Source organism: Elgaria multicarinata, chromosome 4, assembly GCF_023053635.1.
Source record: "Elgaria multicarinata webbii isolate HBS135686 ecotype San Diego chromosome 4, rElgMul1.1.pri, whole genome shotgun sequence".
NCBI lineage: Eukaryota > Metazoa > Chordata > Lepidosauria > Squamata > Anguidae > Elgaria > Elgaria multicarinata.
The window spans coordinates 22,772,774-22,798,644 of NC_086174.1; the positions used below are offsets into that span (position 1 = coordinate 22,772,774).

Sequence of the window (25,871 nt, forward strand, 5' to 3'; positions counted from 1 at the left end):
CAGGGGATTGGACTCGATGGCCTTGTAGACCCCTTCCAACTCTACTATTCTATGATTCTATGAACAGCACCCCAGTTGGCACAGGGCAGGTGTGGCCACCATTTTGCATACCCAACCCCTACTCAAGGGTTGTTCTGTCATGCAAACCTGCCAAGCATGGGTTATGTGATGGTTCAACAACACTCACATAAACCTAGAACAGACTGGGTTATGTGAGGTTTTTTTTTTAACCTCACATAGGCTGTGGTCACCAGGTTTGCATGGAATGACAACCCATGACGAGGGGCTAGATATGCAAAATGGCACCGGCAGGCACCACAGCTCAACCCACAATGAGCTGTGGTGCCCGGAGGTGCCATTTTAAATATCTAACCCCTGGTCATGGGTTGTCATTTCATGCAAACCTGGTGACCATGGCCTATGTGAGGTTAAATCATCCACAGTGAGCCCCACTGTGTCATCAGGTCACTGAGTCATCACGCAGAATGCCTCTTTGACTCCTCAGACTGAAACATATCCCTAGTAGAGATCAGATCTGATCAGATGCAATAGAAGTCTCTCCCGCTTCAAATAAAGTTTAAGGTAGATAAGATGCTGCGCTTCTATTAAGTTCTGTATGACCACAGCCGTAATTACTGCATAGCAGCCAGTGAGCTATGTAGCTTCCCAGTGTGCACCCTTACAAATGTAGTGGTGGAAGACTGGGCTTTGCCTTGTCCCGTAGAAGCCATAACCCTGACATTGGAAGTATAAAAGTGTACGTTCGTAAGGATAGAGATTCATGGCTGTCCCATCACCTCCATAGTCCTACTGTGCAACTGCAAGACAACAATCGTAATACATTTCAAAGAACCACTCTCAAGAGTCGACTGTAAAGTATCCTGTGGTTGCCTAGGGGGCTTTCTTCATGGCACCAGGTTGGTGCTGCCGCCCTCTCCAACCTTGCACTTCACCTCTCTCGAGGCAACAGCGGGTAATCCTGACACTGAAGAGGGAGCATGGGGTTTCTGAGCGGCCATTCGGATACTGCAGCCATCCAATCGTTGATCGCCTTCCCCAGGCACCTCCCTTGGATTGGCCCTGGAGCAATGTCAGACAGCGGAAGCGCTGTATTGCTGTCACACTGAATGAAAAAATCGGGGTAAATCACTGGCTTTTTCAAACCACAGCATCACAGGAAATCACCACTGTGGCTGCGAAGCTGCACCTGCGTCACTTAGCTGACACAGCACAGACCCACAGCCACTGCAGGGCTTTTCCCCACATATAGACAGACCCTTGGTGTGGAAAGCCATGGATTATTTATTTATTACATTTCTATACCGTCCAATAGCCATATAAAATCACATATATAATAAAAGTATAAAACAAAAGTAAAAACCAGAATGACTAGACTTTAGTAAACTTCTTGTTAGTTTTTGAAGTTTACAATAAAAAAGCAACTTTGTTGGCTTTTAAATCACTGTTTTTGGAGATCTGACACCTTGTTGCAGAGAGAAGTCAGTTTCCCAATAGTGACTAATCATCCATTCAGGCTGCTTTTGTTTAATAAGACATTACTGAGTAACTGCTTTTGATGATTAATCGATCTAACAGGGCACAAAGAGAGCACACACATCAAGTAAAAAACACACAAACAAGCCTTTTTACAAACACATTAGGAACAAGAGAGCGATCAAAGATATTGTGAAGCTTATACTGGCACATACGATGCAGAAAGGCATTCAGTCTTGATATTTGAGGAGAAACTAAACTGAGGGCAGTAGGCAACATATCAAAACTTATGTAATGTTTATATTATTCAAATTAAGAAAATGTGTATAAATCGTCTGGTTCTGCGGGGAACCGAGCAGTGGGGCAAGACCATTAAGACCTGTGAGGAGCCAAACTGAATTCCCTCTCTGGCCTGGGAGATTTCACCAGGAGTTGCCCCTTCCCATACTCACACATTTCAAGTGTATAATTGCAGCAAAGGGCTACAAACTTGCTTTTCCAAATCTATATAAATAAAAATGTAAATGTTCGTTTGTTCCTAATCTAAAATCTCCGAAAGTTCTTCACCGATTGCTTTGAAATTTTGACACAACGTTGCATTCGAATACGCACATTTTTTTATGTAACTATATTATAGATGGGGACAAAAGTGTGTCTTAGAATCAAAGAAATAGGGTATATAAAAGCCCAGAGGCCTCCTCCAAGCCACTTATGCAAATAGGAGAGAAGTCATTGTGACATCACCAACCAGTAGGCCAATCCACTGCCTCTGCCTTCTCTCCTATTTCCATGTTCTCTCCTATTTGGCGCCATCTAGCGATGTTTCTCGGAACTGCGGCCTTCTATGGAAGTTCTAAGTTCTGAAGAAAGGTAACTGCCAGGAGATTCCGGCCTAGCAGAAGGGCCAAAACCCACTAACCTCCTCACCACACCTGTGACAGGTAAAAACATGCTTTTTTGGAAAAACAGCGCCATCTGTTGGATGTAAAAGCAACACATGCTGGTCAGGCTGGAAGATACATAAGCAGCAATGAAGCTGTACGGCGAATTCTTTCATTTCCCATACATGAACGAAGTCTGGCTGTTGTTCACTTAGCAGTACATCTAGAAAATGGACAACGCGTTTATTTCACAGCTGCAAATGTGCAACAAATAGCCCTGAATCCACTGGCTACAACGTTAACTGCTTTCTTCACGTTATGTCAAAATGACACGTTTGCGAAAACACTGCTGTATTCGGAAGTGCCTACGTATTACACATGGAATGCGAGTAGAAAATCATTTGAATGACGCAAACGAGGAGAGCGAGTCGACGGACAACCTGGCATATTCAAAGACACTATGATAGGTAGACTGTACACCGTGCATCCCAATCAAGATGAATGCTTCTTTCTTCGCATGCTGTTGGTAAATGTGCCCGGTCCAACGTCTTTCCAGCAATTGAGAATTGTCAACGGCGTTACACATGCCACTTTACACAGTGCATGTCAAGCTCTGAATTTATTGGAGAACGACCAACACTGGGATGTATGCATTAATGATGCGTACAACACGTCACATCCAAATCAAATTCGTGCATTGTTTGCAATCATATTGACCGCCTGCTCTCCTTCATCTCCAACAGAGTTATGGGAGAAATATAAATCGCACATGGCTGAAGATATTTTCCGTCGAATACGCAAGGAAAATTCAAATATGAACATGGATTTCACAGCAGAAATCTACAATGAAGCGTTGATAATGATTGAAGATTTGTGCTTAGAAATTGTGAACAAAGTTCTCAATCAATTGGGAATGCCATCACCGAATCGATCTGCTCCTGCTTCGTTTGATGTAGAATTGCGTCGTGAACAAAATTACAACACGGGTGATATTTTGTCATATGTGCAATCAAATATTCCTAAGCTAACGCTTGAGCAAAATGGCATTTATGATCAAATAATGCAAACTGTCAATAACGGGGTTGGAGAAATGTTCTTCTTAGATGCGCCAGGAGGAACTGGTAAAACGTTCCTAATTACATTGCTTCTGGCAGCAATTCGATCCCAAAATGACATAGCCTTAGCTCTTGCGTCGTCCGGAATAGCTGCGACATTGCTACCAGGTGGAAGAACTGCGCATTCCGCTTTGAAATTGCCATTGAACATGCAATTCATTGAAACTCCCACGTGCAACATTTCCAAAGCATCTGGCATGGGAAAAGTATTGCAGAAATGCAAACTTATTGTTTGGGATGAATGCACAATGGCGCACAAAAAATCGCTCGAGGCTCTTGATCGATCATTGCAAGATTTGCGTGAAAACATCAGACCATTTGGGAACGCATTAATATTGCTTGCAGGAGATTTCAGGCAAACATTACCTGTAATTCCTCGCTCGACACCAGCGGACAAAATAAATGCTTGCCTGAAATACTCTACTTTGTGGCGACACGTCAAGACGTTAAAATTAACTACAAATATGCGTGTCCAGCTGCAAAGATTGGCGTTTGCAATCACCATCAACAAAGCTCAAGGCCAATCTTTAGAATTGTGCTGTTTACATCTAGACACGGATTGGTTCTCACATGGATAGGGTGACCAACTGTCAGGATTTCCCCGGATTTGTCCTGGTTTTTGTTCTTTCCATGGTGTCAGGGGGGATTTTCTATAATTTTCAATAATGTCCTGGAATGACACACCTTCCCCTTTAAGGCTGCCATTAGCATGGCAGGAGGGAATGACATGCTTTCTTGAGGCACATCATTCCCCCACCCCGAGCTCCAATTGAGGTCTTAAAGGGGAAAGTGGGTCATTCGTGGACATTATAGAAAAGGTCCCAATTGGAGTGGATGGTGGTGGTGCAGAATGAAATCCTTTCCCCTCCTCCACTCCAATCGGGTTCTTTAAGGTGGCGGGGGAATCACGTACTTTCTGCAGGACTCAGAAAGCTGCTTCCCCACACACACACTAGGTGTCCTCTTTTTTGGTTTCCCAAATAAGGTCACCCTACACATGGACAATTATATGTTGCGTGTTCTAGAGTCGGCAAACCAGACAATCTCTATATCTGCACAGACAATGGAACAACAAAAAATATTGTATACCCACAAGCATTGTGAAATTAAACATATTAGAAATGTGCGCTTTCTCTTTCCTTTCTTTTCCATTTAACCAGACTGAGCCACAGCAACGCGTGGCCGGGTACAGCTAGTTAAAAATAAAAACCAAGCTTTTCAGGATGCTGAGTTCTGCACCCAGCACCAAGTGTTATATGGTGCATCTACAGTTGTGTGAAAAAGAAAGTACACCCTCTTGGAATTGTATGATTTTACATATCAGGACATAATAACAATCATCTGTTCCTTAGCAGGTCTAAAAATTAGGTAAATACAACCTCAGATGAACAACAACACATGATATATTACACTGTGTCATGATTTATTTAACAGAAATAAAGCCAAAATGGAGAATCCATGTGTGAAATAGTAAGTACACCTTATGATTCAATAGCTTGTAGAACCACCTTTAGCAGCAATAACTTGAAGTGATCGTTTTCTGTATGACTTTATCAGTCTCTCACATCGTTGTGGAGGAATTTTGGCCTGCTCTTCTTTACAACTTCAGTTCATTGAGGTTTGAGGGCATTTGTTTATACACAGCTCTCTTAAGGTCCCGCCACAGCATTTCAATCGGGTTGAGGTCTGGACTTTGACTGGGCCATTGCAACACCTTGATTCTTTTCTTTTTCAGCCATTCTGTTGTAGATTTGCTGGTGTGCTTGGGATCATTGTCCTGTTGCATGACCCAATTTTGGCCAAGCTTTAGCTGTCGGACAGATGGCTTCACATTTGATTCTAGAATACTTTGGTATACAGAGGAGTTCATGGTCAACTCAATGACTGCAAGGTTCCCAGGTCCTGTGGCTGCAAAACAAGCCCAAATCATCATCCCTCCACCACCATGCTTCACAGTTGGTATGAGGTGTTTGTGCTAGTATGCTGTGTTTGGTTTTCGCCAAACGTGGCGCTGTGCATTATGGCCAAACTTCTCCACTTTGGTCTCGTCTGTCCAAAGGACATCGTTCCAAAAGTCTTGTGGTTTGTTCAGATGCAACTTTGCAAACTTAAGCCGTGCTGCCATGTTCTTTTTAGAGAGAAGAGGCTTTCTCCTGGCAACCCTTCCAAACAAACTATACTTGTTCAGTCTTTTTCGAATTGTACTGTCATGAACTTTAACATTTAACATGCTCACTGAGGCCTGTAGAGTCTGAGATGTAACGCTTGGTTTTTTTTGCAATTTCTCTGAGCATTGCACGGTCTGACCTTGGGGTGATTTTATTATTATTATTTATTTATTTATTTATATAGCACCATCAATTTTGCTGGGACATCCTCTCCTGGGAAGATTGGCAACAGTCTTGAGTGTTTTCCACTTTTGAATCATCTTTCTCACTGTAGAATGATGGACTTTAGATTGTTTGGAAATGGCCTTATAACCCTTCCCAGATTGATGGGCAGCAGCAATTGCTTCTCTAAGATCATTGCTGATGTCTTTCCTCCTTGGCATTGTGTTAACACACACCTGAATGCTCCAGGCCAGCAAACTGGAAAAACTTCGACTTTTATAGAGGTGGTCATACTTGCTTATGATAATTAATCATGGGCATTTGATTAACAACACCTAATTTATTTCTGTTAAATAAATCATGACACGGTGTGATATGTCATGTGTTGTTGTTAATCTGAGGTTGTATTTACCTAATTTTTAGACCTGCTAAGGAACAGATGATTATTATTATGTCCTGATATGTAAAATCATACAATTCCAAGAGGGTGTACTTTCTTTTTCACACGACTGTATTTGTGAAAAACAAAAGAGAGTCCTGCCTATATCCTAGAGTTGCCTAGAATTAATTTCAGAGCTTTTTGCAACCTGTACTGGGAAATCTTGCAGGCTGGGGAAAGTGTCAGCTGACTGGAAAAGAGCAAATGCTGCATCTCTCTTTTAAAAGAAGAACAAAGAAGATCATGGGCAGAGGTGGGCAACGCATGCGCTCCAGGCACCCCTCTGGTCTGTTTTGCAGCCCCCCCCCCAAGTACTACTGCCACAATTTCCTCTTTAAAACAAAGCAGGCGGTGAGCATGCGTCTTACTGTAATGGCAATTTGCACTCTTCTGAGTCTTCCAAGAACATGGTCTGCCTTTAAAGCAAGGTAAATGGTCATCATACACCTTATTATCAAGCATCAATGCAGCTTTTTTGCCACCGCTGTGCAACCAAAACTTCATTTTGTCAGCAGGAGTGTGTATGACCTGTTCCAAAGTTGCCACCTCTCATCTCGTCTTCAGGCAAGATGTTATACAAAGTAGGGTGACCATATAGGAAAGAAGGCAGGGCTCCTGCAGTTTTAACTGTTGTGATGAAGAGGGAATTTCACCAGGTGCTGCATGCACACAAATGTCACCTGCTGAAATTCCCTTTCCTATAAAATTAAAGATGCAAGAGCCCTGCCCTCCTTTTAATATGGTCACCCTAAGGCAGGTGGCTGATGGATGGGTGGGCAACACATTGTCTGCAAGTCCAGACTAATTGGTCCCAAGTGAAGAATGGGAGGAGGAGGAAGCAGGTCATTTGATTAGTGGTGTTGTAGAACCAGAGCTCACGGATGCAGCACATTATTACGGACACTGATGTCATCTGCTACCCCCCCCCCCCCGTCAGAATTCCCTGTTCCCTCTGAGTTTAGCTGCAATCTTCACAGTAGCTAGCAGAGAAATTTTGACATGCAGGTGCTCCTCATGTCAGTCTCCAAAGCCACAGCAGTCCCTCCCCTCCAGTCCAAAAATTTAGGCAGCTACCTTGATTCATATCAGCAAAGCAGTTTTCCCCTTTATCAGGAGGCAGGGCTTTTGTAAAGCAAATGGGTCTTAATTGCCCATTCAAGACTAAGCCACCCCAAAATAATTTGCATTACAACAGGGAACAATATATTGTTGTTGGGAAAATTCATTTATCCCTACACCACTGCATATGCCAGTCACAGGAGGGCTTTGCTGGCCCTGGTCATACTGGGAAGAAGTATGTATGTGTGTGTTGAGGGAATTTTGAGGAATACAAAGTTCTTGGGTTTTTTTAATGGAGTGTTTTCTATCCCAGTCGAAGCACACTAGCTCTTTTTGCCAGTAGGTCACAGGAAAAAATGGGGCAGTCTTTATACTAACAAAGCAGGAGGTAATTTTAGATGCTGTTCTAGGTAATAAAAGTCAATTTAAGCCAATTTGAGTAGCATGGTTTAGTGGCTGGAGTGAACCTTTAGAGAATGAAGTCCCAGCTTCTGGTGGTGTAAAATCCTTGTCTTCCACTGGAGGATCTTGTTGTAGAACAGCTAAATATGTTATTTTCCTAGTCTCACAAAAAAACAAAAGTAGCCGTTTTAACCAACATGCTTACCTTTATTTTATTGATATCCCTGTTTACCCTTGTAAACTGTGGCTGTGATATATGTAGAACTGTGTTATCTGTACAGCACCATGTACATTGATGGTGCTATATAAATAAATAATAATAATAATAATAATAATAATAATAATAATAATAACTTAACAAAGCCTTTGCCTCTCCATCGCACCATTTGCTCCTAAACAAATTGTTAATGTGGGATAGATTTTGCCACCCTAATGTGGTACATAAGCAACTAGAAAGCATCATATCTAAAAGGAGCCAGTGTGGTGTAATGGATATAATGTTGGACTTGGATCTGTGTTCAAGTTGCCCACATGGACATAATTAAAGTAACTGAGTAACCCTGGGCCAGGCACTAATTCTCACCTTAACCAACCTCACAGGCCTGTGAGGATCAAATGAAGGAAAATGAGAGTGTAATGGAGAAAATGAGTTAAGAGTAGTTGTTAACATTTCAGCATAAGTCTGGAATTATGTAATAAGTGTGGCACTACAAAATTATGCACTAGATCAAGGGCCATTTGATATGTATTGATTTATTGCTTGCGGAAGGGGGTAGTGGAATCTATTATTATTAATAATAAACAAACGACAGGTAGGTAATCAGATACCAATGACTTTAGCATACTTCATTCAATTATTGGCCCAATATTTAATGATCCAACAGGGGAGGAAATCCCAAGCTATTTCAGCCTAAAAGCTTTCTTCATAGTTGACTTTGAGTGTAGGGAAGTTCTGTTCATATATGCTAGTTCAATAAATAGTTGCTACAAATTGTCTTGACCACTTTGGAACTTGAGTTGTTTTGTGATTTTTTCCATAAGAGTGCAGTCCCATATCTTTTGCTTCCATCTGATAATAGAAGGTTCTACATTGGACCTCCACTTTGCCTCTATTTTTAGCCTGGGGTTAGCGTACTCTTAAGCGATAATGTTGAACAGAGGGGCTGTAAGGACTTTGGAGGATGGGCTCATAATTCAAAATTGTTTCACCAAACTTGAAGAAATTCAATATCATAAGGAAACATGCAAAATTAAGAAATTAAGACCCAATTACTACTTGAGGCAAAGTCTGTCTAGCAAGCGGCAGCTCAGCATTTTTTAAAAATGAAGTAAATCCACCACATGCCGTGCTGGTGCAGGCCTTGATTAAATTAACTAAAAATCTGCTGCAGGCCAAGATTTGGCTGATTATGTTGAATGAATATGTGGCCTTCAGCCTGCCAGCTCCACACCACATACTTTTCTCTTTTCATTGGCTGCAATCCTATGCCCACTTACCTGGCAGTAAACCCCATTAAATTCAATGGGAGTTAACATTTGTGGAACTCATGTATAGGATTGTACTGCAGTGTGTTACTTCCGATTTGGTTCACTAGTCCTTGCAGTTCAACCATATAATGTAAGCTAGGGAGTGTGGGGGAAAGATTCATTTAAAAAAATAAAAGTAGCCATTAAAAGACCTCTTGTCTCACATTCACCATCCAAGATAGATATATCCATTACGCCCCTATCCTTACTCAACTAAACATTCCTCCTTGGTTTGTACACCCTTCTGCTGTTAAACGAATAATCTCCCAAACCCCTTCTTCTTTCTGTGGAGATATTGATATCCACAGTCAACAATGGGCCTATTCAGATGACACTTCCAGCTCTGTAGTTAGTGAAACTGTGGTTCTCTGGGGTTAGCACTAATCACAAGCCATGCTGTCACACACAACACTTTAAGCCACGGTTATAGCCGCTAACCCTGCTGCAGACAGTCTGATTGTAGTTAGTGAGTGAACAGGGTTTAGCAAAACGCATAGCACAAAACACCTTAAAGTTAAACCCTGCTGCTTAACCAAAAGCCTTAACCAGCAGGGTAATTAAGGGGTCTTCTGAACAGGCCCAATCTTTCTTAACCATATCACACAACACTAAGCCGGTGGGGGGGGGGGATTATATACAAAAGAGACAAGGACACATATATCCATTTCTGTCTGCCCACCCCTCAAGGGAATCTCAACGCCTTCTGGTGCGCACCTAGAAAAACTCCCAGAAAAATTCTGCTTTGCTTACTCTACAAAGTGCCATCATCTCCTTATCTAAGGTTTATAAGCTCTTATTAGGGATATCTTTAACATCACACTTAACATTCTTTGTTATGTGGAAGGGTTGGGAAGGGGCTTAGCAGTAATTTCCTGGGTTAGCAACATCTTCGTGTGAGATTCTAAATTGCTGTGTCCTGGAAGGACAAAGGCTTCAGGAATTTGAGTTGTGAGGCGCTGACCCTAATTCCACCTTAGCAATGTCCCCCCTCTCCCCCTCCCGCAGTATGAGATAACATCACAGGAGGAGGAAGGGGCAAAGGCACCTACTGCTGGTTTCTGTCTGAAAAACAACATCATAAGACAAAATGAAGGTCATCTTCTATAGAAAAGCCCTAAAATGGAACTAAAAGGGTAGCCTCTACTGAAAACGTGGAGTTTCAAAATTATTTATTTGCCTTCTAAGAGGCAAAAGAGCTACCATCTTCACAAGCAAGCTTCATTGGGGCATTTGTTTAGACTAGATAGCAGTCGGGATTTAAATTATCACACTCTGTTCTGGCTCATGGAATTATATTGCTGGATTCTAGTATGTAGTGGACATACCTGAAGGCAAAGGTAATGTGAGAGCAAGAACAAGTTGACAGAACTTTAGATTATCCAGAGGTGATCAGGATGCTGATGCTTGCCTTTATAGCCTTTCACAGCCTGAAACTATATACCTTCTCAATGAGTCCCACCACCACTTGCATTGTGAATCCCAGACTCAGACATTTAGTGCCTTTGCAAGCAGGTTCTTTACAGCAATTGCCCTGAGAGTGTGGAATAACCAAGGTTCAGAGCTGCTCCTTCCTCTCTTCGCAGGGGCTACAAAAGTCACCTATGTTAGAAAATGCTTAGCTGCCTTTATGTTATTTTACAGCGAACAGGCAGACCGATCAACAGGTATCAATTGTACCCCTGCTGACAGAAGGTATCCATAAACACTTTGAGGAAGGGGTGATTTTTGGTAATCCCTCCTCTCTTGTGGAGCCCTCCCATTCTCTTCCAGATGGTTCACCTCTATGGTCCCCAAACTTTTTCAGGTAACCACCCCCTTGATTCCACAAACTCATGCCCAGTGCCCCCTGCAAGCGGCCCCTTTAAATGGGAAGCACCTGCCGTAGGCTTGCCAAGGGAGGGAGGGAAAAGAGAGCAAACGCCTCTTTTTTGCAGCCAGCGTGGCGGGGCACACCAAGCAGGGTATGTCTCTTCATTAGTGTTTTGGTGCTTTTGAAATTTTAATTCACCGTTAAAAGGACTCTTCTTAAACGGTATTAATACATGTGTGGATTCTTCCCCTATATGGCTTGGGACCAAACTACCTTCTCCCATAAAAATGTCCCTGGGGTTTAAGACCTTCTGGAGAGGTGCTTCTCAGAAAAGACCACCTTGAGCGCCCCCTCCCGCCCCTTTGCATCTTAGCGCCCCCTATGCAATCCCACTGCCCCCAAGGGGGCGGTACTGCCCACTTTGGGAACCACTGCTCTACAGTATGTTTGAGAGGGTGGGAACTGCAGGGAAAGGGGGGGAACACCAAGGCCTAATCTACACCAAGCAGGATATTGCACTATGAAAGTGTCATATAAAAGGCAGGAGCCACACTAAGCAAGCAGTATATGGTATGTGTCCATGGGCCCCAACAGTTGTCAGTGCACTTCAATACCGCTATAAAGCAGTAGTGTGGCTCCTTCCTTTTATATACCGCTTTCATAGTGCAATATCCTGCTTGGTGTAGATTAGGCCCATGAATCGCCCCACTCCCCATTTCACTAATGGATGTTTTCCATCAGCTGAGAGACACAATTTGGATATCATCCATTGCTTTGATTTAATTTTGGTTCAGAAATACTGTTTACTGTATTTAATACATTTTCCTTCAGCTTGGGGAAGGTAGGATAAAAACAAGCAAACAACACTTGCTATCAACACCAGGGAGTTGAGTTAATTATGTCAATTTTTCTACTTAGGGGATTATAATCCAACCAGGTGAAAGTATTAGCAATACACCCAGTATTGCGTATATTTGTACTAGTGGCTCCTAGTACAATACTAGTGAACAGTATCATCAGTGAACATTGGTGGTATCTACTAGGTAGGAAAGTTCAAATGAACAGCTTCATTCTAGGGTTATGGGTAGCCTACACTGGGGGATAAAATTCATATGCACTTTATAACAGAAAAAAAAAGAAAAGAAATACCACTGTTTGCAAATTCCTGGGGTAAATGGTTCTTTATCCTGCAATTTTCCTGAACAGCATGTGAACTCCCTGGGGTAACAAAGGCCATTTACCACACAGTAAGCATTTTGTGAGAACACGAACAAAGGTTATAATCTTTACAGCCGCATCCCTAGTTGCTAGCCTGTAAAGGAAATAGGGTTGTCACCAGCCCTGCTGTTCCCAGCTTGAGACAATAAAGAAATGGAATAGTACTCAGAGCCCTTTGATCTTCTCCGTGAGTGATCAGAGAGAGAGAGAGAGGGAAACTTCTCGGGGCCTGGAGACTAGTTTCTTTAATGGTTTTAGCAGTCCCTTGTAAAGCATCCTCAGGGCAGGACACTGCAATGTCATGTGTCTGGAGCAGGCTAATATCCACTCATACAGGTGTGCCATGAATGTAAGAACAATTTAGATGTTAGGGAGGATTGTGTATGCTGTTTCTAGACAGCTGAAGTGTTGGTCTCAGAGAATAAGCAAGAGAAAATAGGTACAAAGACCATTTTAGGGTTTAGTTATCAACAATGGCATGAAGAAGCAATCTGTGGCATATGAAAGCTTCTCCCATGATAAATGAATTATGCTTTTAGATTATATTTTGAATTACACATGTCTCTTCCTCAAGTGAAAGATAAATTGGTTTAGCAGCAGATAGCACTTTGCCCATTTAGGAAGTCTACATTTTACTTAGTTGGGGAACCCTTGTATGGACCAGAGAGAATGAGAGCCCTCAGGGCCTTGGTCAAAAGACATCTGGTAAATTACTTATCAGGATGACTGAGAGGAAATGAAACCCTCTTTATTACTTCCCTGAGGGATTGTGGTTTCCCTCCCCAAAGAAGTTACTTTAATTCATCTCTGCCGCAGAGCCAAACTCTTGAGTTTCTTTCAAGGTTTCAACCACCTTGTTTTAAAGATACATTGGTGGTTCCTCAGTTTGTTACCTGGGAAGAAAGGACCTATTGGACCTGAGACTACCTGTAGTGCCTAAGTCTCTAGAATTTGTCTGAGGCTGTCTTCACATAAAAAAGACAAATCGTGTTAAGTCTTCGTCGAGACTTAAGACCTAAGCATACTTACCATATATTATCCTATTTAATTAAGTGAGAAAGCATGATTAGAACAGAGCTATAAGAGAAATTCATGCATGCTTGCTTTACTTCTTTAATGTTCGTATACCACAGGCGCACATTGCCTTGCTCCCTTAAGAGGATCATGGTTGTAGAAGCCAAGCAAGAATATCTCAAGATTTTCTTCTGTTCTGCTTGGTGGAGAAGCAGTCATTATGTGATAGACCCAAGATGGATTGACAAGAAGTGGGATGGGCCGTACTCTGGAAAACAACAACAGTGACAACAACAACAACACAGTTCTGTAGGTTTATATTCCTTCTGCCCCTAGTTTCATCTACTTCATCTTCTAATTGAGAACAATTAACACCACCAAATTGGGATGTCTATGGGTGCTTCCAGATAAAGCTTTTATAATGCCATCACCCTGTCTCATTCATGGAATTTTACTGGGGTCCAGACATTATCTTCCAGTCATAAACTTCTGGTGCTCTCCCACCATTTCTTCTGTCTTTTTTCTTAGTGTAGAAAATCTGTTAAGGAGAAAAAAAATGGAATATCTGCATAGTGCCTTCTAATTGGTAGTGCTAAGAGCCCTCCATGTGAAAGCACCTGACATCATCCCAACTTGTTGACACCCATAGTGGGTTGAGAGGACATAGGTCTGAATGTGGCATTATCATTAATGACAATGAACTCTGAAGAGACATAAAAGATGTTAAAACAAGAGTAGTATTCACTTTTCAATCTAGATGTATAATGGAAATCACTACTGAAAGTGATTGTATTCAACTCCCTTGCATTCAACTCCTCTTGCATTCAACTCCCTCACCCCACATTTAGTCCACTACTGCTCCATTGTCTTATTTAGCAACAATGGAATAGAATGATAAAATATGGACTGTGGTGCAAAGTGGAAATTTAATCAAGAATATAACTAGAAAGTTACCCATTTAAACAACCATATAGGTGCATGGTAGCCACGGGGAAAATGCCTTGTAGTATGTGTCTGCTCTCATAGGAAAGCTTTTTAGTATGCATTAGCAAGCCCAGCTTTCCAGACGTTTATGGTGTGCCCCAAACTAGTTGCCTGTGTGGTGGTGGTGAAACACAACCTCCTCATCTCTGATTTAGACAGCTAACACGGGAATGACACATGGGCAAGTTATATGCGTGTGTAAGTAGACTCTGAATGGATGGGAAGAGAGCAAGAGTTAAAGAAGAACGTTTATCAGCGCCAGTCTACTCAGAGGTAAGCCCCGTTGAGTTCAATGGGGGTTACTTCTAGGCAAGTATCGCACTACACCCTAGGGCTTATTAAAGCGAAGCAATTGTTCCCTTCACTACAGCTGCTGGGATACTTCGTGCACGCCGTGAAGTAAAAAGTCCTGTCAGGCCTCTAGTCCAGAAAGCCCGCCAAGTCCCATAGGGGTCGCTCGCCAGCCGGGCAGGTAATTCGGACGGAGAGGGAAAAGTAAGTCGGGGGGAGGCGGGGGGGAGGACAGGTTCCGGCCTGCCTTGCACGGAGCGGGATGCTCCTGCCGGCCGGAAGCTCCTCCTCGTCCCGGGTGTGCGAGGGGCGGAGCGGGGCTGGGCCCGCCTGGGTGAAGAGATTTGTGCGGCGCTTTCGGAGCAGCATGGAGTGAGAGCGAGTGCCGGGGCCGGAGCTGGCCGGGCGTAGCAAAAGGGGCAGGACAGAGATGGCCGCGGAGATGGCGCGGGGGGTCCGGCTCCTGCTCTTCCTCGGTGAGTGTGGGGCTGAGGCGTGGAGCCCTTCGTTGGCCGGCTGGCTCGTCCGCCTTCCTTGCCTGCCACCGGTGAGGCAAGCACAGGCCGGTGTGTGTGTGTGTGTGTGTGTGTGTGTACGTGCGCGCGCGCGTTTCGTGGTATCCCGCGCGCCCGCAATGTGTGTGTTTGTGGGGGGGGGGGTCCTTTCTTCCTGCCCTCCATTTTGCTCGAGTAGGGCAACGCAGCCCCACTTTGTGAGGAGGTGGCGGTGTAGGAGTGTGTTTGTGCACGGCCGCTGCTATGGGAGGTTTAATACACACACACCACCCCTCTCCCGCAGCGAAGGAGAGGCAGGCTGCAGGCTGCGTGGCTCTCCTGGGTCATGTGTATAGCCTAAAAGTGTGCAAAAGAGAATGAGCGGGCGAGCCTGTTTGAACGGCGAAGGGTGGCCGCCGTTCAAGGGGCTTCTTTGTGTCCGCTAAAGGGAGGGAGATGGAAAGTGGCCGCAGAGAGTCTCTCTCTCTCTCTCTCTCTCTCTCTCTCTCTCTCTCTCCAGCCGTTTGGTGCCAAGCCTCAATCAGCCCTCCTTGCGTCCCAAAAACGGATCCTCTTCTCTATCCAACCCCCTTGATTTTGCACCCGCCGCCACAACAGTTAGCGTCTCCCCCACCCTCGGTTTCATTAGACACCAGCCCACCAATTCCTCGGTGCCATTCAGACTGAACAGCGGGATCTTTCTCGAGCGAGCAGCCAGGCAACATTTCTTCTGGCTGCCTCTAACGTGCTGGTTTGAAACTGCTCCAAGGAGGGAGGGAGACAGGCAGGCAAGAAGTGTTTATGTGTGTGTATGTGTGTGTTTAGGCTGGCTGGGGGAATGAGAGGAATACACGCCAATACTTTAAGTTTTAATAAGCAGACACTAGTGGCGTCTACAGAGAAACTTAAAATTACATTCCTATCCCTGTCAGCTACGTTAGCTTTTTGCCTCCTGCTGCTGCATTCTTCTCCTTCTCCTTCTCCAGGGCATTTGTATGAAGATACTTTGTTCAGTTTCTTCATAGATTGATCACCAAGACTGAGGATTGTAAGGTTACAGGATATGTCTTTTATTGGAATAATTTCAGATGGTAAGAGTTTTGGAGTTTCTGCAAACCTCTTGTTCAAAACCATCTCCATTAATGAGCATTTAAAACTACTGGAACTATTCTAATAAGAGGAAACTTAATCTGTAGGATATAAGACTCAAACTTTGAGATGGATCTGTTGAATTTGAGTCAACTAGATTTTAGGAATACACCCTAACTTCATTGCCTGCCTGATTCACAGACCAGTTTTAACTAATTAGTCCCACAAAAATTGACAGGACCAAATTGTCTTAAAGTTCCAGTGATTCCTTGGAGGGACTAGCTTTTTAATCCTATACAGCATAGAGTTGATTATTTCAATTCAATCTTCAATAAGCTCTTCTAATGTTTATGGAACAGTTTCTGTTAAGCCAATATATACACTGCATTAGCTAGTATTGCTGACGTGAGAATCATTCCTGCATCCCTGGTTGATAATGTAATGACTGACACACAGATCCCTGTTATCTGGTGTTGATCTAAGGTCTTGAACCTGATTGTGGGCGAAATCTCTATTAGGGACTTGGACAAATACACAAACAAGGAGTATGCCAAATCATTGGTTGAGATGTTGTGTAACTGTTGTGCTGTTGCCACTGTGCAGTTCCTTGGTATTTTTGAGTGGGCAGATCTTGCAGCAGTTTAGACCTTGGAGAAGACTTGATCAACCTGACTGAGGGCTGCTTCACATGCTTAAGGATGCTATTGTAAGGTAATCCCACATTGCAAGATAGGAGACAGCACTACAAATCTTTACTCATTTGTTGTACTACTGCAGGTGAAAAATGCACAAAATTGGTACATTTCTCAAAACTGTAGAAACCTAGCAGTGGAGGTTATCTGATGCTTTTCATAGCTGTTTCCCAGAGTCCTCCTTGGATGCTGCTGCAAAATAATATTGTTCCCTGTTGTGTTTGAAGTGAGAGGCTTTTGCTGAAATTTCATTCCCCCGTATATCTTTAAGATGTCTAGTATGTAATTATCAGGCTACAGTTCCTAAAGTAGCTATATATATGGGAAAGTTGGGGGAGTTTAATGTGAATTTAAAATTCATATTGATACTTATCTGAAAGTTTTATGAAAATGTGAATTTAAAATTGATTTTAATATTTCTATGAAATATGAAAAAGCCTGACTGAGATTAAATAATTCAAGTTCTTCAACAGTAGATTACTTGGAGTTGAGAAATTATTCCCCCTACTAAGGAGGGAATCCTTCCTCAACTAGAGTACCACAGTAGCATATGGAATATTGGATGCGATGAACCCTTGTTGAGGAGGCAGAAACATTCTGTTAAGGACATTTACTGGCCCAGTTTTGATTGTATAGTCTTGCTGATCTCCCTTCTTGGGATTCACTACAGCCTTGGTGGCAGAAGGCCTTTGCAATTCCTGAGCTTCTATGTTAAGTGAGTAAACAGCCCTTCTTAAACCATGATTTATGCAAGTGCAAGTTTTGGCTTTTGTTCACTGATTTCTGAATCTTTATAGACCTCTGTTAGTTATGATCCTTTTCTGCTGCTGTGAAGGCTAGGAATATTTAAATCTTGACTTTATTGTAAGATTGGTGTTTGTTTAAGGAAACAGGCCTTAAATTTATAAACTCATATTTAAGTCATCTTACCTTGTTAATTTTAGTAGATGACGATCTTTGTTCTGAACATTTCAGTAGTGATTTCCATTATACATCTAGATTGAAAAGTAAATACTACTCTTGTTTTAACATATTTTATGTCTCTTCAGAGTTCATTGTCATTAATGATAGCTCCTTGCAGAAATGCTGCTTCATCACTTACTACTATATTCCTTATAGCCATCTAACGCTGCAGTTTCCTCGGGCTTATTATTCCATATGCACTGCTAAGCTGCAGACAGCATTATAACTATATCAGTCCAAGTACTAATAAGGTTAAAGACCCAGATGAAGTTTGGTAGTTTTTATGGTTGGATGCAGGGCTCTTTTTCTAAGAATGTTTACTTACGTTTTCTGCACAAAAGCAGGTCTATTTCGTGAAGGATATATGGATGTTTTGTAAGCAGTAAAGGTCTCTAGGAAGTATCTCAGTTTCAGGTTACCAAGAATTTTAATAAAAGCATTATAGATCTTGCAGTGTTCTGCCTTTACATTTGAAGCAACTTGGTTTAAGTGAAAATAAAATTAAGTTGAAATCGGGGCATTGAACATCCTAGTTCATATAACTAATAGAGCAAGTATTTATGGTGAACTCTACATAATCCTATGGATATCTACTCAAAAGTAAGTCCCAGTGAACTCAGCTGGCTGTAGGTTTGCAGCCTAAGAATAGTTCGTGCTTTAGAATTCCCAATCTCTTGGAAAATAAAGTATATGCTTTTTGTGAAATCTGAATTAATCAAAGTAACAAGCAACAAGTAATTAAATGACTGATATTGCTGCCTGTTTCAAACTCCTTAACTTTATAATACCAGTAGCTGATGTAAGCTAGAAATGTTTGGTCCAGACAAAATGGCAAATTAAGTTACATGTGTTTATTCATATTGCTGTCTTCACAAGGACAAAGTTGGTGAATAGATACCATTCTAATTAAAAAAAAAAACCCAAAAAATTCTCATCGTGGAGTTCCACTTTTCCAAGACTTTGTTTAAGAATTATATTCTCTTTATAAAGCACAGACTATGTTTGCCTGCCAACAGTATTTGTCACAAATAAAATAATTGGATCATACAGCATTTACTAAACTTCATATGTAGTGATAAAACTGCCTATAACCTGAGCATATCCATTTTAAAAACATATTTACAATAGGGGTGGGCTGAAGGTAGATCTCTAGATGTTTTGGACTTCAGCTCCCAGAAGCTTCTCCCAGCATGGCCAATGGTCAGGAATGCTAGGAGCTGAAACCCAAAACATCTAGAAATCTACTTTCTGACCACTGCAATTTACTGAATATTTAGTTAAATAACACTAGAAAGTTTAAGAAATATATTCTGTTAATTATATCTTGATCTTACGTTTGGGGTAGTTGAACAACTAAACGCTGTAGTAGTTTAAATATTGCATTAACACTGACTTTATTCTCAAGTTTTTAACAGCAATATGACTGTTAACTGTTACCTTAAATACCACAGTGTACATACATGGCAATAAAGGTCTGTGTTATCATAAGTATATCAATCAGTATGGGTGAAGAATGTCATGTCCATAAAAGGGGAGTTGTATGTGGCTTTATCAAATTAGGAATTTGCCATCTAGCTTTGTACACTATACAAATAAGGAATTGGTAGTGATTCATCAGCCTAAACTGAGATTGATATATAATGGCCTTGAGCAGGGGTAGGCAAACTTGTGTGGTAGTGCTCTCCAGATGTTCTGGGCTATAACTCCCATAATCCCGGACCATTGCCATGCAGGCTGGGGTTTAGGGAAGTAGTAGTCTATAAACCCTAGTCACTATGGCTAACGGTCAGAGACTATGAGAGGGCACCGGTTAGCTACCCCTGGTCTAGGATAAACAGTGAGGGGGCAGCTTTCAGCAAGGGTCCAAAGTAATTAAGGTTAGTTAAACAGTCTTGTGACACCTTTAACAGCTTTATTATGGCATAAGCCTTCATGGACTATAGCCCACTTCAGAAAAAAACTTATGCCATAATAGATTTGCTAGTCTTAAAGTGCTAGAAGACCTTTTGATTTGCTGCAGCAGACTAACATGGCTGGAAATTAAAACAAAAGTCAACTATGTTAAATATTATTTTAAACTTGTTAATTTTTAGTTTGGCTGGATATATAACAAACCAAATGAATACGAGTGTTAAGCACTATTAAGTCCCATTCATTTCCTTGGGAGAGAGTTAAGGACCTGTTTAACTTGCTAATTAAAATCAGTGGAACTTGAGACTTGAGCTTTGTCTGGATCAGGTCCACAGTACTTATAAAATTGATTTTAAAGTGAAATGATACAAATATGTGAGCCATTTTAGCAATTGAAGAATTTCAGCAGAGCCGTGAAATGTACCATAATGTGTATCAAAGTGTATAATCTGAACTATTTGTTGTTGGGATCTAAAGTAGTGGTGGTTTAAGGAACAACTTCTGTAATTCTTGGCCATTGCAGGGTTTTGAGATATGAGCAGTAAGAATTGGCATCCTAGAGAATAGCATCTATATTACATAGAAGGAATATAAGAACAGGCGGTCAGATTCAGGCTAAGTCAGTTGAATGTAAGTCCAAGTTATTTAAATAGAACGGAACTCATGACTAACTTGTATCATAGATTTCAATGGGACTTAAGTTTGACTAAATCTGAATCCAATCCAGGGACTTGATAGGTTAGAAACGTGATTGCGTTTCCCTTACTCTCCTCTCCCCATATATAGCAAAGTTGAATGAAGCAGCAATGCATCTGAAACTTATTAAAGACCTAGTAATTTCATATGTAATGTTTATACAACCTACTACCCTGAGGGATGCATGTCATTCTTTTACATTATGGGTGGCAACTGGGTGCCATTCAGATGTCTTGGACTTCAGCTCACATAATCCCTGCCCATTGACCATGCTGGCTAAGGTTTATGGGAATTTCAGACTGAAACATCTGGAGGGCACCAGGTTGTCTTCTCCTGATCTACATTTTGTAAGGAAAATGTTAACTGCTGTCTGCTAGGTTGGGGTGCTGTTTTTGGATTCTGTGTTTACATTATATCCATTAAATACAGAAAAATGCACCATGTGGCTGAATGCATTACATTTCTAAAGTACTTAAATGTTAAGCTGTTTCTCAAAATAAATGCCAAGGGCAAGTAAGCACAAGTACAAGAATAACCCATGAAGGAACAGTGGAAATGCATGAAAATGAAGCTGATGTGATTAGTTAAATTATAGGGCAGCAATGTGGGCATGCTGGATGGAATGGCAGAAACCTTTGAAGTAAGGTAGCTGTTAAGTTGTAAAAGCAGCCCTTATGCTACCCTTTCACCGGAGGTAACATCTGCAGGGTGGTGTAGGGCTGAGGCTTGACTAATGTTCCTAGTAGTAGAATTTTGTATTCTTCATGTTACGCTTTCTTTGTTCGTATGAGTGTGAATTCTAAAGGTGTCTGGAAAAATAGCCATGTTTTATTTCAGCTCTAGAATGTAATTAGCAAACTTTGGGTCATGATACTTAGGTTATGATTTTTTTTTGTTTTACTTCAGATCATGTTTGCCCTATCTTCTTAGAAGCATGGGGAATGTGTGGCTGTGCAGATGTTGATGGACTGAAACTCCCATAAGCCTCAGCCAGCATGGCCAATGATTGGGGATGATGAAAAGTATAGTCCAAAACATCTGGAGAGCATCAGTTTATCTAGCCCTAAAAGGATGCAAAAAGTGTGTCTCTTTTCCGCTTTTGTTTGTTTTCATCACTGCAGTTGTAGACATTAATACTAGACCAAACAGTTTTGCTTCCATTTTGATGCTTCCAGAAAAGCAATCTATGATCCAGACAAACTCTGCTTTAAACACCTCATCTTTTGAGCAGTCTAATTTTTATAACTGCTGTATCCAATGTAATGATTTGCAGATGACATATATTCTGCAGCGGATTTGTAGCACATAACAGCCCTTAACAATGAGTTACTGCAGGAACATACAACATAGCTGTTAATAATTAGTCACATTGATGAAGCTGGAGTTTGTGTAGCACTCTGATATTGATTGGCCATGAGCATGGCGGAGTGTAGCTCCATAAGCCTGGACCTTATTACAAGCAAGTAAAGGTACTGTTTCTTCACCGGTGGGAGTTTAAGCATCTGTGTGCTTTGAAGACATTGCCCTTGTGAAGAAATAGGGCTATGTTAAACTAGTCCTACAGATGTCCGTGATAAAGGCAGACTTTGAGGTGAATGAGACCTAATCCTCCCCTTTTCACACTGCCTTGTTAACTATACTTTACTTGCAATCCTTTGTGTGGTTTGCTGGAGGACAAGGAGGAGGTGGAGAGTGGTGGTGATGTCACAAAGGTATCACATTCTGCTCTGTTTCTTTAAAAATAAAAATACTTCCTCTTCTCCCCCCTCCCCCACAAAATACATGGATATATCGCCTAATGTGGTGATTCTGTGTGTTGAACCATAAGCAAAATGCTTCAAAGAAAAGCAGTTGATATCTGTTTCTATAGGTCTTTTCAAAGTAGTGTGTTTTCATCATGGAAACGTAGCCTGAGAACAAAGAATAAAAGCTTTCCTGTTTTTGCTTTTGTTTTAAATGACCTGTATGTTCGATTTTGCAGCATATAGTTCCTGATCCAAAGCCTTTCCTGCTCTGTAAATTGCAGGGATGGGGGAAGAATTGTTCACTATATTAAAAAAAAATGCCCTACTATTGAATGCGAATATTGCGAATTGGCTTGGTTTTTCCCAGTGATGGAGGCCTGTTTCTGCCTTTTGTACCTATTTCCCCTATTTTTTCAGTTTCTGTCTCCTTTTATCTGCCTTTCTGCGCAGCCTGCTTTCTGTCTGTGCTGCATCTCAGGCAACCCCTCTGTTACCTTCACTCCCACTCCATTCCACATTCTGCTTGCTCAAGTGATCAAAGTAACATTGGTCTTGGAAGTTAGCACCCCATTAAATTAATGGAGGCAAATGCAGAAAGGTCATTTTCATAATATGAGGTGTTGTTCAATAACAAACCCACACTCATCCCATACAGACAGAATTATTACTTTTTGGTCTGTGGTTAGAAGGAAAGAGTCTTCTTCCAAGTCCAATGGCTCGTATTTTTTATTATGGAAGCACTTAAAATACTGTCTAAGTCAAGGGCTCTCCAGATATTGTTGGACTGCAACTCCCGTCAGCCTTAGCCAGCCTCAGCTAATGCTGAGGGATGATGGGAGTTGCAGTCCAACAACTTCAGGAGATGTTCCTTATCCCTGTTTTAGATGTAAAATAATTTTGCATCTTGATTACTTAAGGATCACTCACTGTCTTTAAATCCTTCAAAGTGTGTATATGCTCCCATATATTTCCCAGTGCAACCCAGTCTTCTTCATGTCATTTAAGATTGAATCTAGGTCCAAATCTACCTATAGACCATATATGGATGAGGGATTGCCCACAGACAAGTGTTGCATTCATGATCCTGTGGCCTAAAGCTCTTCATATGCATTGCCCAAGTTAGATATGCAATAGTGCCAGTCAGCAGTTTGGGATAGTGACATGGAAGCTAAACTGAATATCCCCTTCCAAAAGCCTGACTTAGTGCTGTCATGAGTTCCTGACTGGGACTTTGCATGTACAGCTTTAGCTGCTGTTCATGGTGTGTGTGTGTGTGTGTGTGTGTGTGTAGGCAGGCAGGCCTAGCTAGGTATTCTGGCCCTGGCCCATAGATACCAAATTGCATAAAATGTGTATATGTTCATGTATATGCATAGATGCGCTTTTTAAAATAATTACCACACTTTCTCAGAAGACAAGCCAATTAATTTCCTGGCCAAGTGACCCCAAATGACCTTTTCAAAAAAATTGCACCCCCACCTCCTGCACACCCAAATCAGTTAATTTATCCATTAATTTCCCATCCAATCTTGCTCTAAAATCAAATTATCTTCAATCACCTCCATTCATTAATCATCGCATCATTACTCCCTTTAATTCAATTCAAAGAAAAAGTAAATGGTTGCCCCAACGTATGTTTTTCAGTGTACCGTACAGCTGCCTGCTTGCCTTTGCTTAAGAGTTTAAAAAAAGAAAAAGAGGTGCCTCCATTACATAGCTGATGAGCTACCAGCAGATCCGGGTCTGGGTCTAAAGGACATAGGGCTCCTCCGCTACAACCCAGACATTCTCAACAACGCTCCTAGGCCCAGTTTTCTAAGAGGTTACTCCTTTTCTCAAGTCCTTTGTTGTGGCTACAGCTCTGCACATTTGCTTATGGTGTGGTAATGACTACCTCCCCCACTAACAGCCAGGATCCAAGAAATGTGTAGAACATGTTTGTTAATAATGTGTTGGAACCAGTTAATTGCACTTACTTCCCATTGAAGTAATTGAGATTTAACTTAGTCATGGCTAACTTTTCACACTGATTTCAGTGGAAGCTAAGTGGAACTCACTGAATCTGGATTTAATGCGGTACCTTTTAGTTCAATATCTTTTGTGAGCTAGTTTTATAATGCTGCCTGGTTTCCGCTGTATCCATGATGTAGCTTTGGTTTTGCAATGTTTGCTACATTCATACCAATGTCTTTATTATAGTTTTGTCACTTCTTGAGAATGTTTTTAGATATGCAACGTGTAGGCTACTCAGCAACGTTAATTATAGAATTCCTTGGCAATTCAGTACTTAATTATATCAAGGTTTATATCAATGCCTTTTTTTATTTATGAAGCCTCAAGGGACAAATAATAATGTAGGGATTCTTTTAAAATGCTGTGAATGCAAATAAGACCAGAGTTACCTCCTCTTAATACTTTTTCTTTTGGTTTTTACCTTAGTAGAGCCTCCTCTTACTTATGCTTTTCCCTCAGCCCTTTTATTCTCTTTTTTGCACAGTGCATTTCATAATGACAGTAGGAGGGGAAAGAATGTTGGAAACATGACTCTTAAATTACCTTGTGGGCGCTTAACCAATAGGAGGGTGGTGGTCTTATGCCCAGTTACCAGGGTGGATAAAAATCAATGATATATTTTTTTTTAAATTTAAAACTGATTTTTTTAAAATTTAAAATGGATTTTTTAAAAATTTAAATTGGATTTTTTTAATAAAATGCTTTTTGAGGAAAAGTCTTTCTAAAGAAAGTTTTATATTTAAGATACATTACTGTCCAAAAGTTATTCATCATGAAATAAGGATTAGTTTTTAATTAACTGTAAAACTAATCTGAAAAGTTGCTATTCTAAAAATGAAACCTTCATCTGGTTGTAAATATTAAGATTATACCAGCAAGAATGAATCTTTGGTAATTGAGTTGTGTAAAATATAGTGAGGAAGAGTGCACTTTTTGGGGGGGGGAGTCACATGATTAAATCGAGTCTTTCTGAATAGTGATTTAAATCGTGATTTAAATCATGGTTTAAATCAAATTGATTTAAATCAAATCTGCCCTGCCAGGTACATAAGTAATATTCCATGCTTCTGTTGGATAGGTGCCACAAGGTAGGCACTTCTTTCTCCCTGCGTTTTGCTAGCAGTCCCAGACATCTGCCCCACCCCCTTTCTTAGCCATGCTGCAATGGGAGTCCTTCATACCTTCCAATAGTTCTTAGGCAAGGCGAGGCTTCAACTTTGCTTTCAGAAGGCTTGTAGGTTTGCCCATATTCATAAATGTTTCTTTACATACGCACTGTTGCACAATACTGCATATTTGGCACACTACTTAACACTTAGGAAACTTGGTTTTGAAAAGCATTCAGATGGAATATACCTTCTCATTCATTCAGTTAAACGAAAATGTTTGTCCTTTTCAGTTCTGTTTTCACCCCAAAGCTAGGCATTAGTACTCTGAATGTGTCTCTGGGTATGACCCTGCGTGCCTGAAGAAACGATATTCAAAACTGTAGCTGTGCTTCTTTTTATGCCTAAAAGCTGTGGTTGGGCACTGCACTGCCCGTTATCTGACTTAAAAATGGGCTAATTAAGAAGCAGTTTGCACAAATGCACCTTTTGTTTGTGCTAATGAGCAATGTCACTGTAGACTGCTTTGGCAGAGTCATGGGAAAGAAGCTTTATGTAGGAGTAACAAAGATCTCTTTGCAATGCATTGTGAAGTGAC

At 41.4% G+C, this 25,871-nt stretch overlaps 1 protein-coding gene across 2 annotated transcripts in view; it reads left to right on the forward strand.

Annotated features, from left to right (window-relative positions):
• The first annotated feature begins 14,931 nt into the window (after positions 1–14,931).
• PTK7 (protein tyrosine kinase 7 (inactive)) overlaps positions 14,932–25,871 on the forward strand; it is a 100,227-nt gene continuing 89,287 nt past the window's right edge. The window contains exon 1 of one of the 2 annotated variants that reach the window (XM_063123955.1): positions 14,932–15,046. In XM_063123955.1, coding sequence (XP_062980025.1) covers positions 14,995–15,046 — 52 coding nt within the window. In that variant the 5' untranslated portion in view covers positions 14,932–14,994. The remainder of the gene's footprint in view (positions 15,047–25,871) is intronic. The other variant, XM_063123956.1, reaches the window with a different exon arrangement.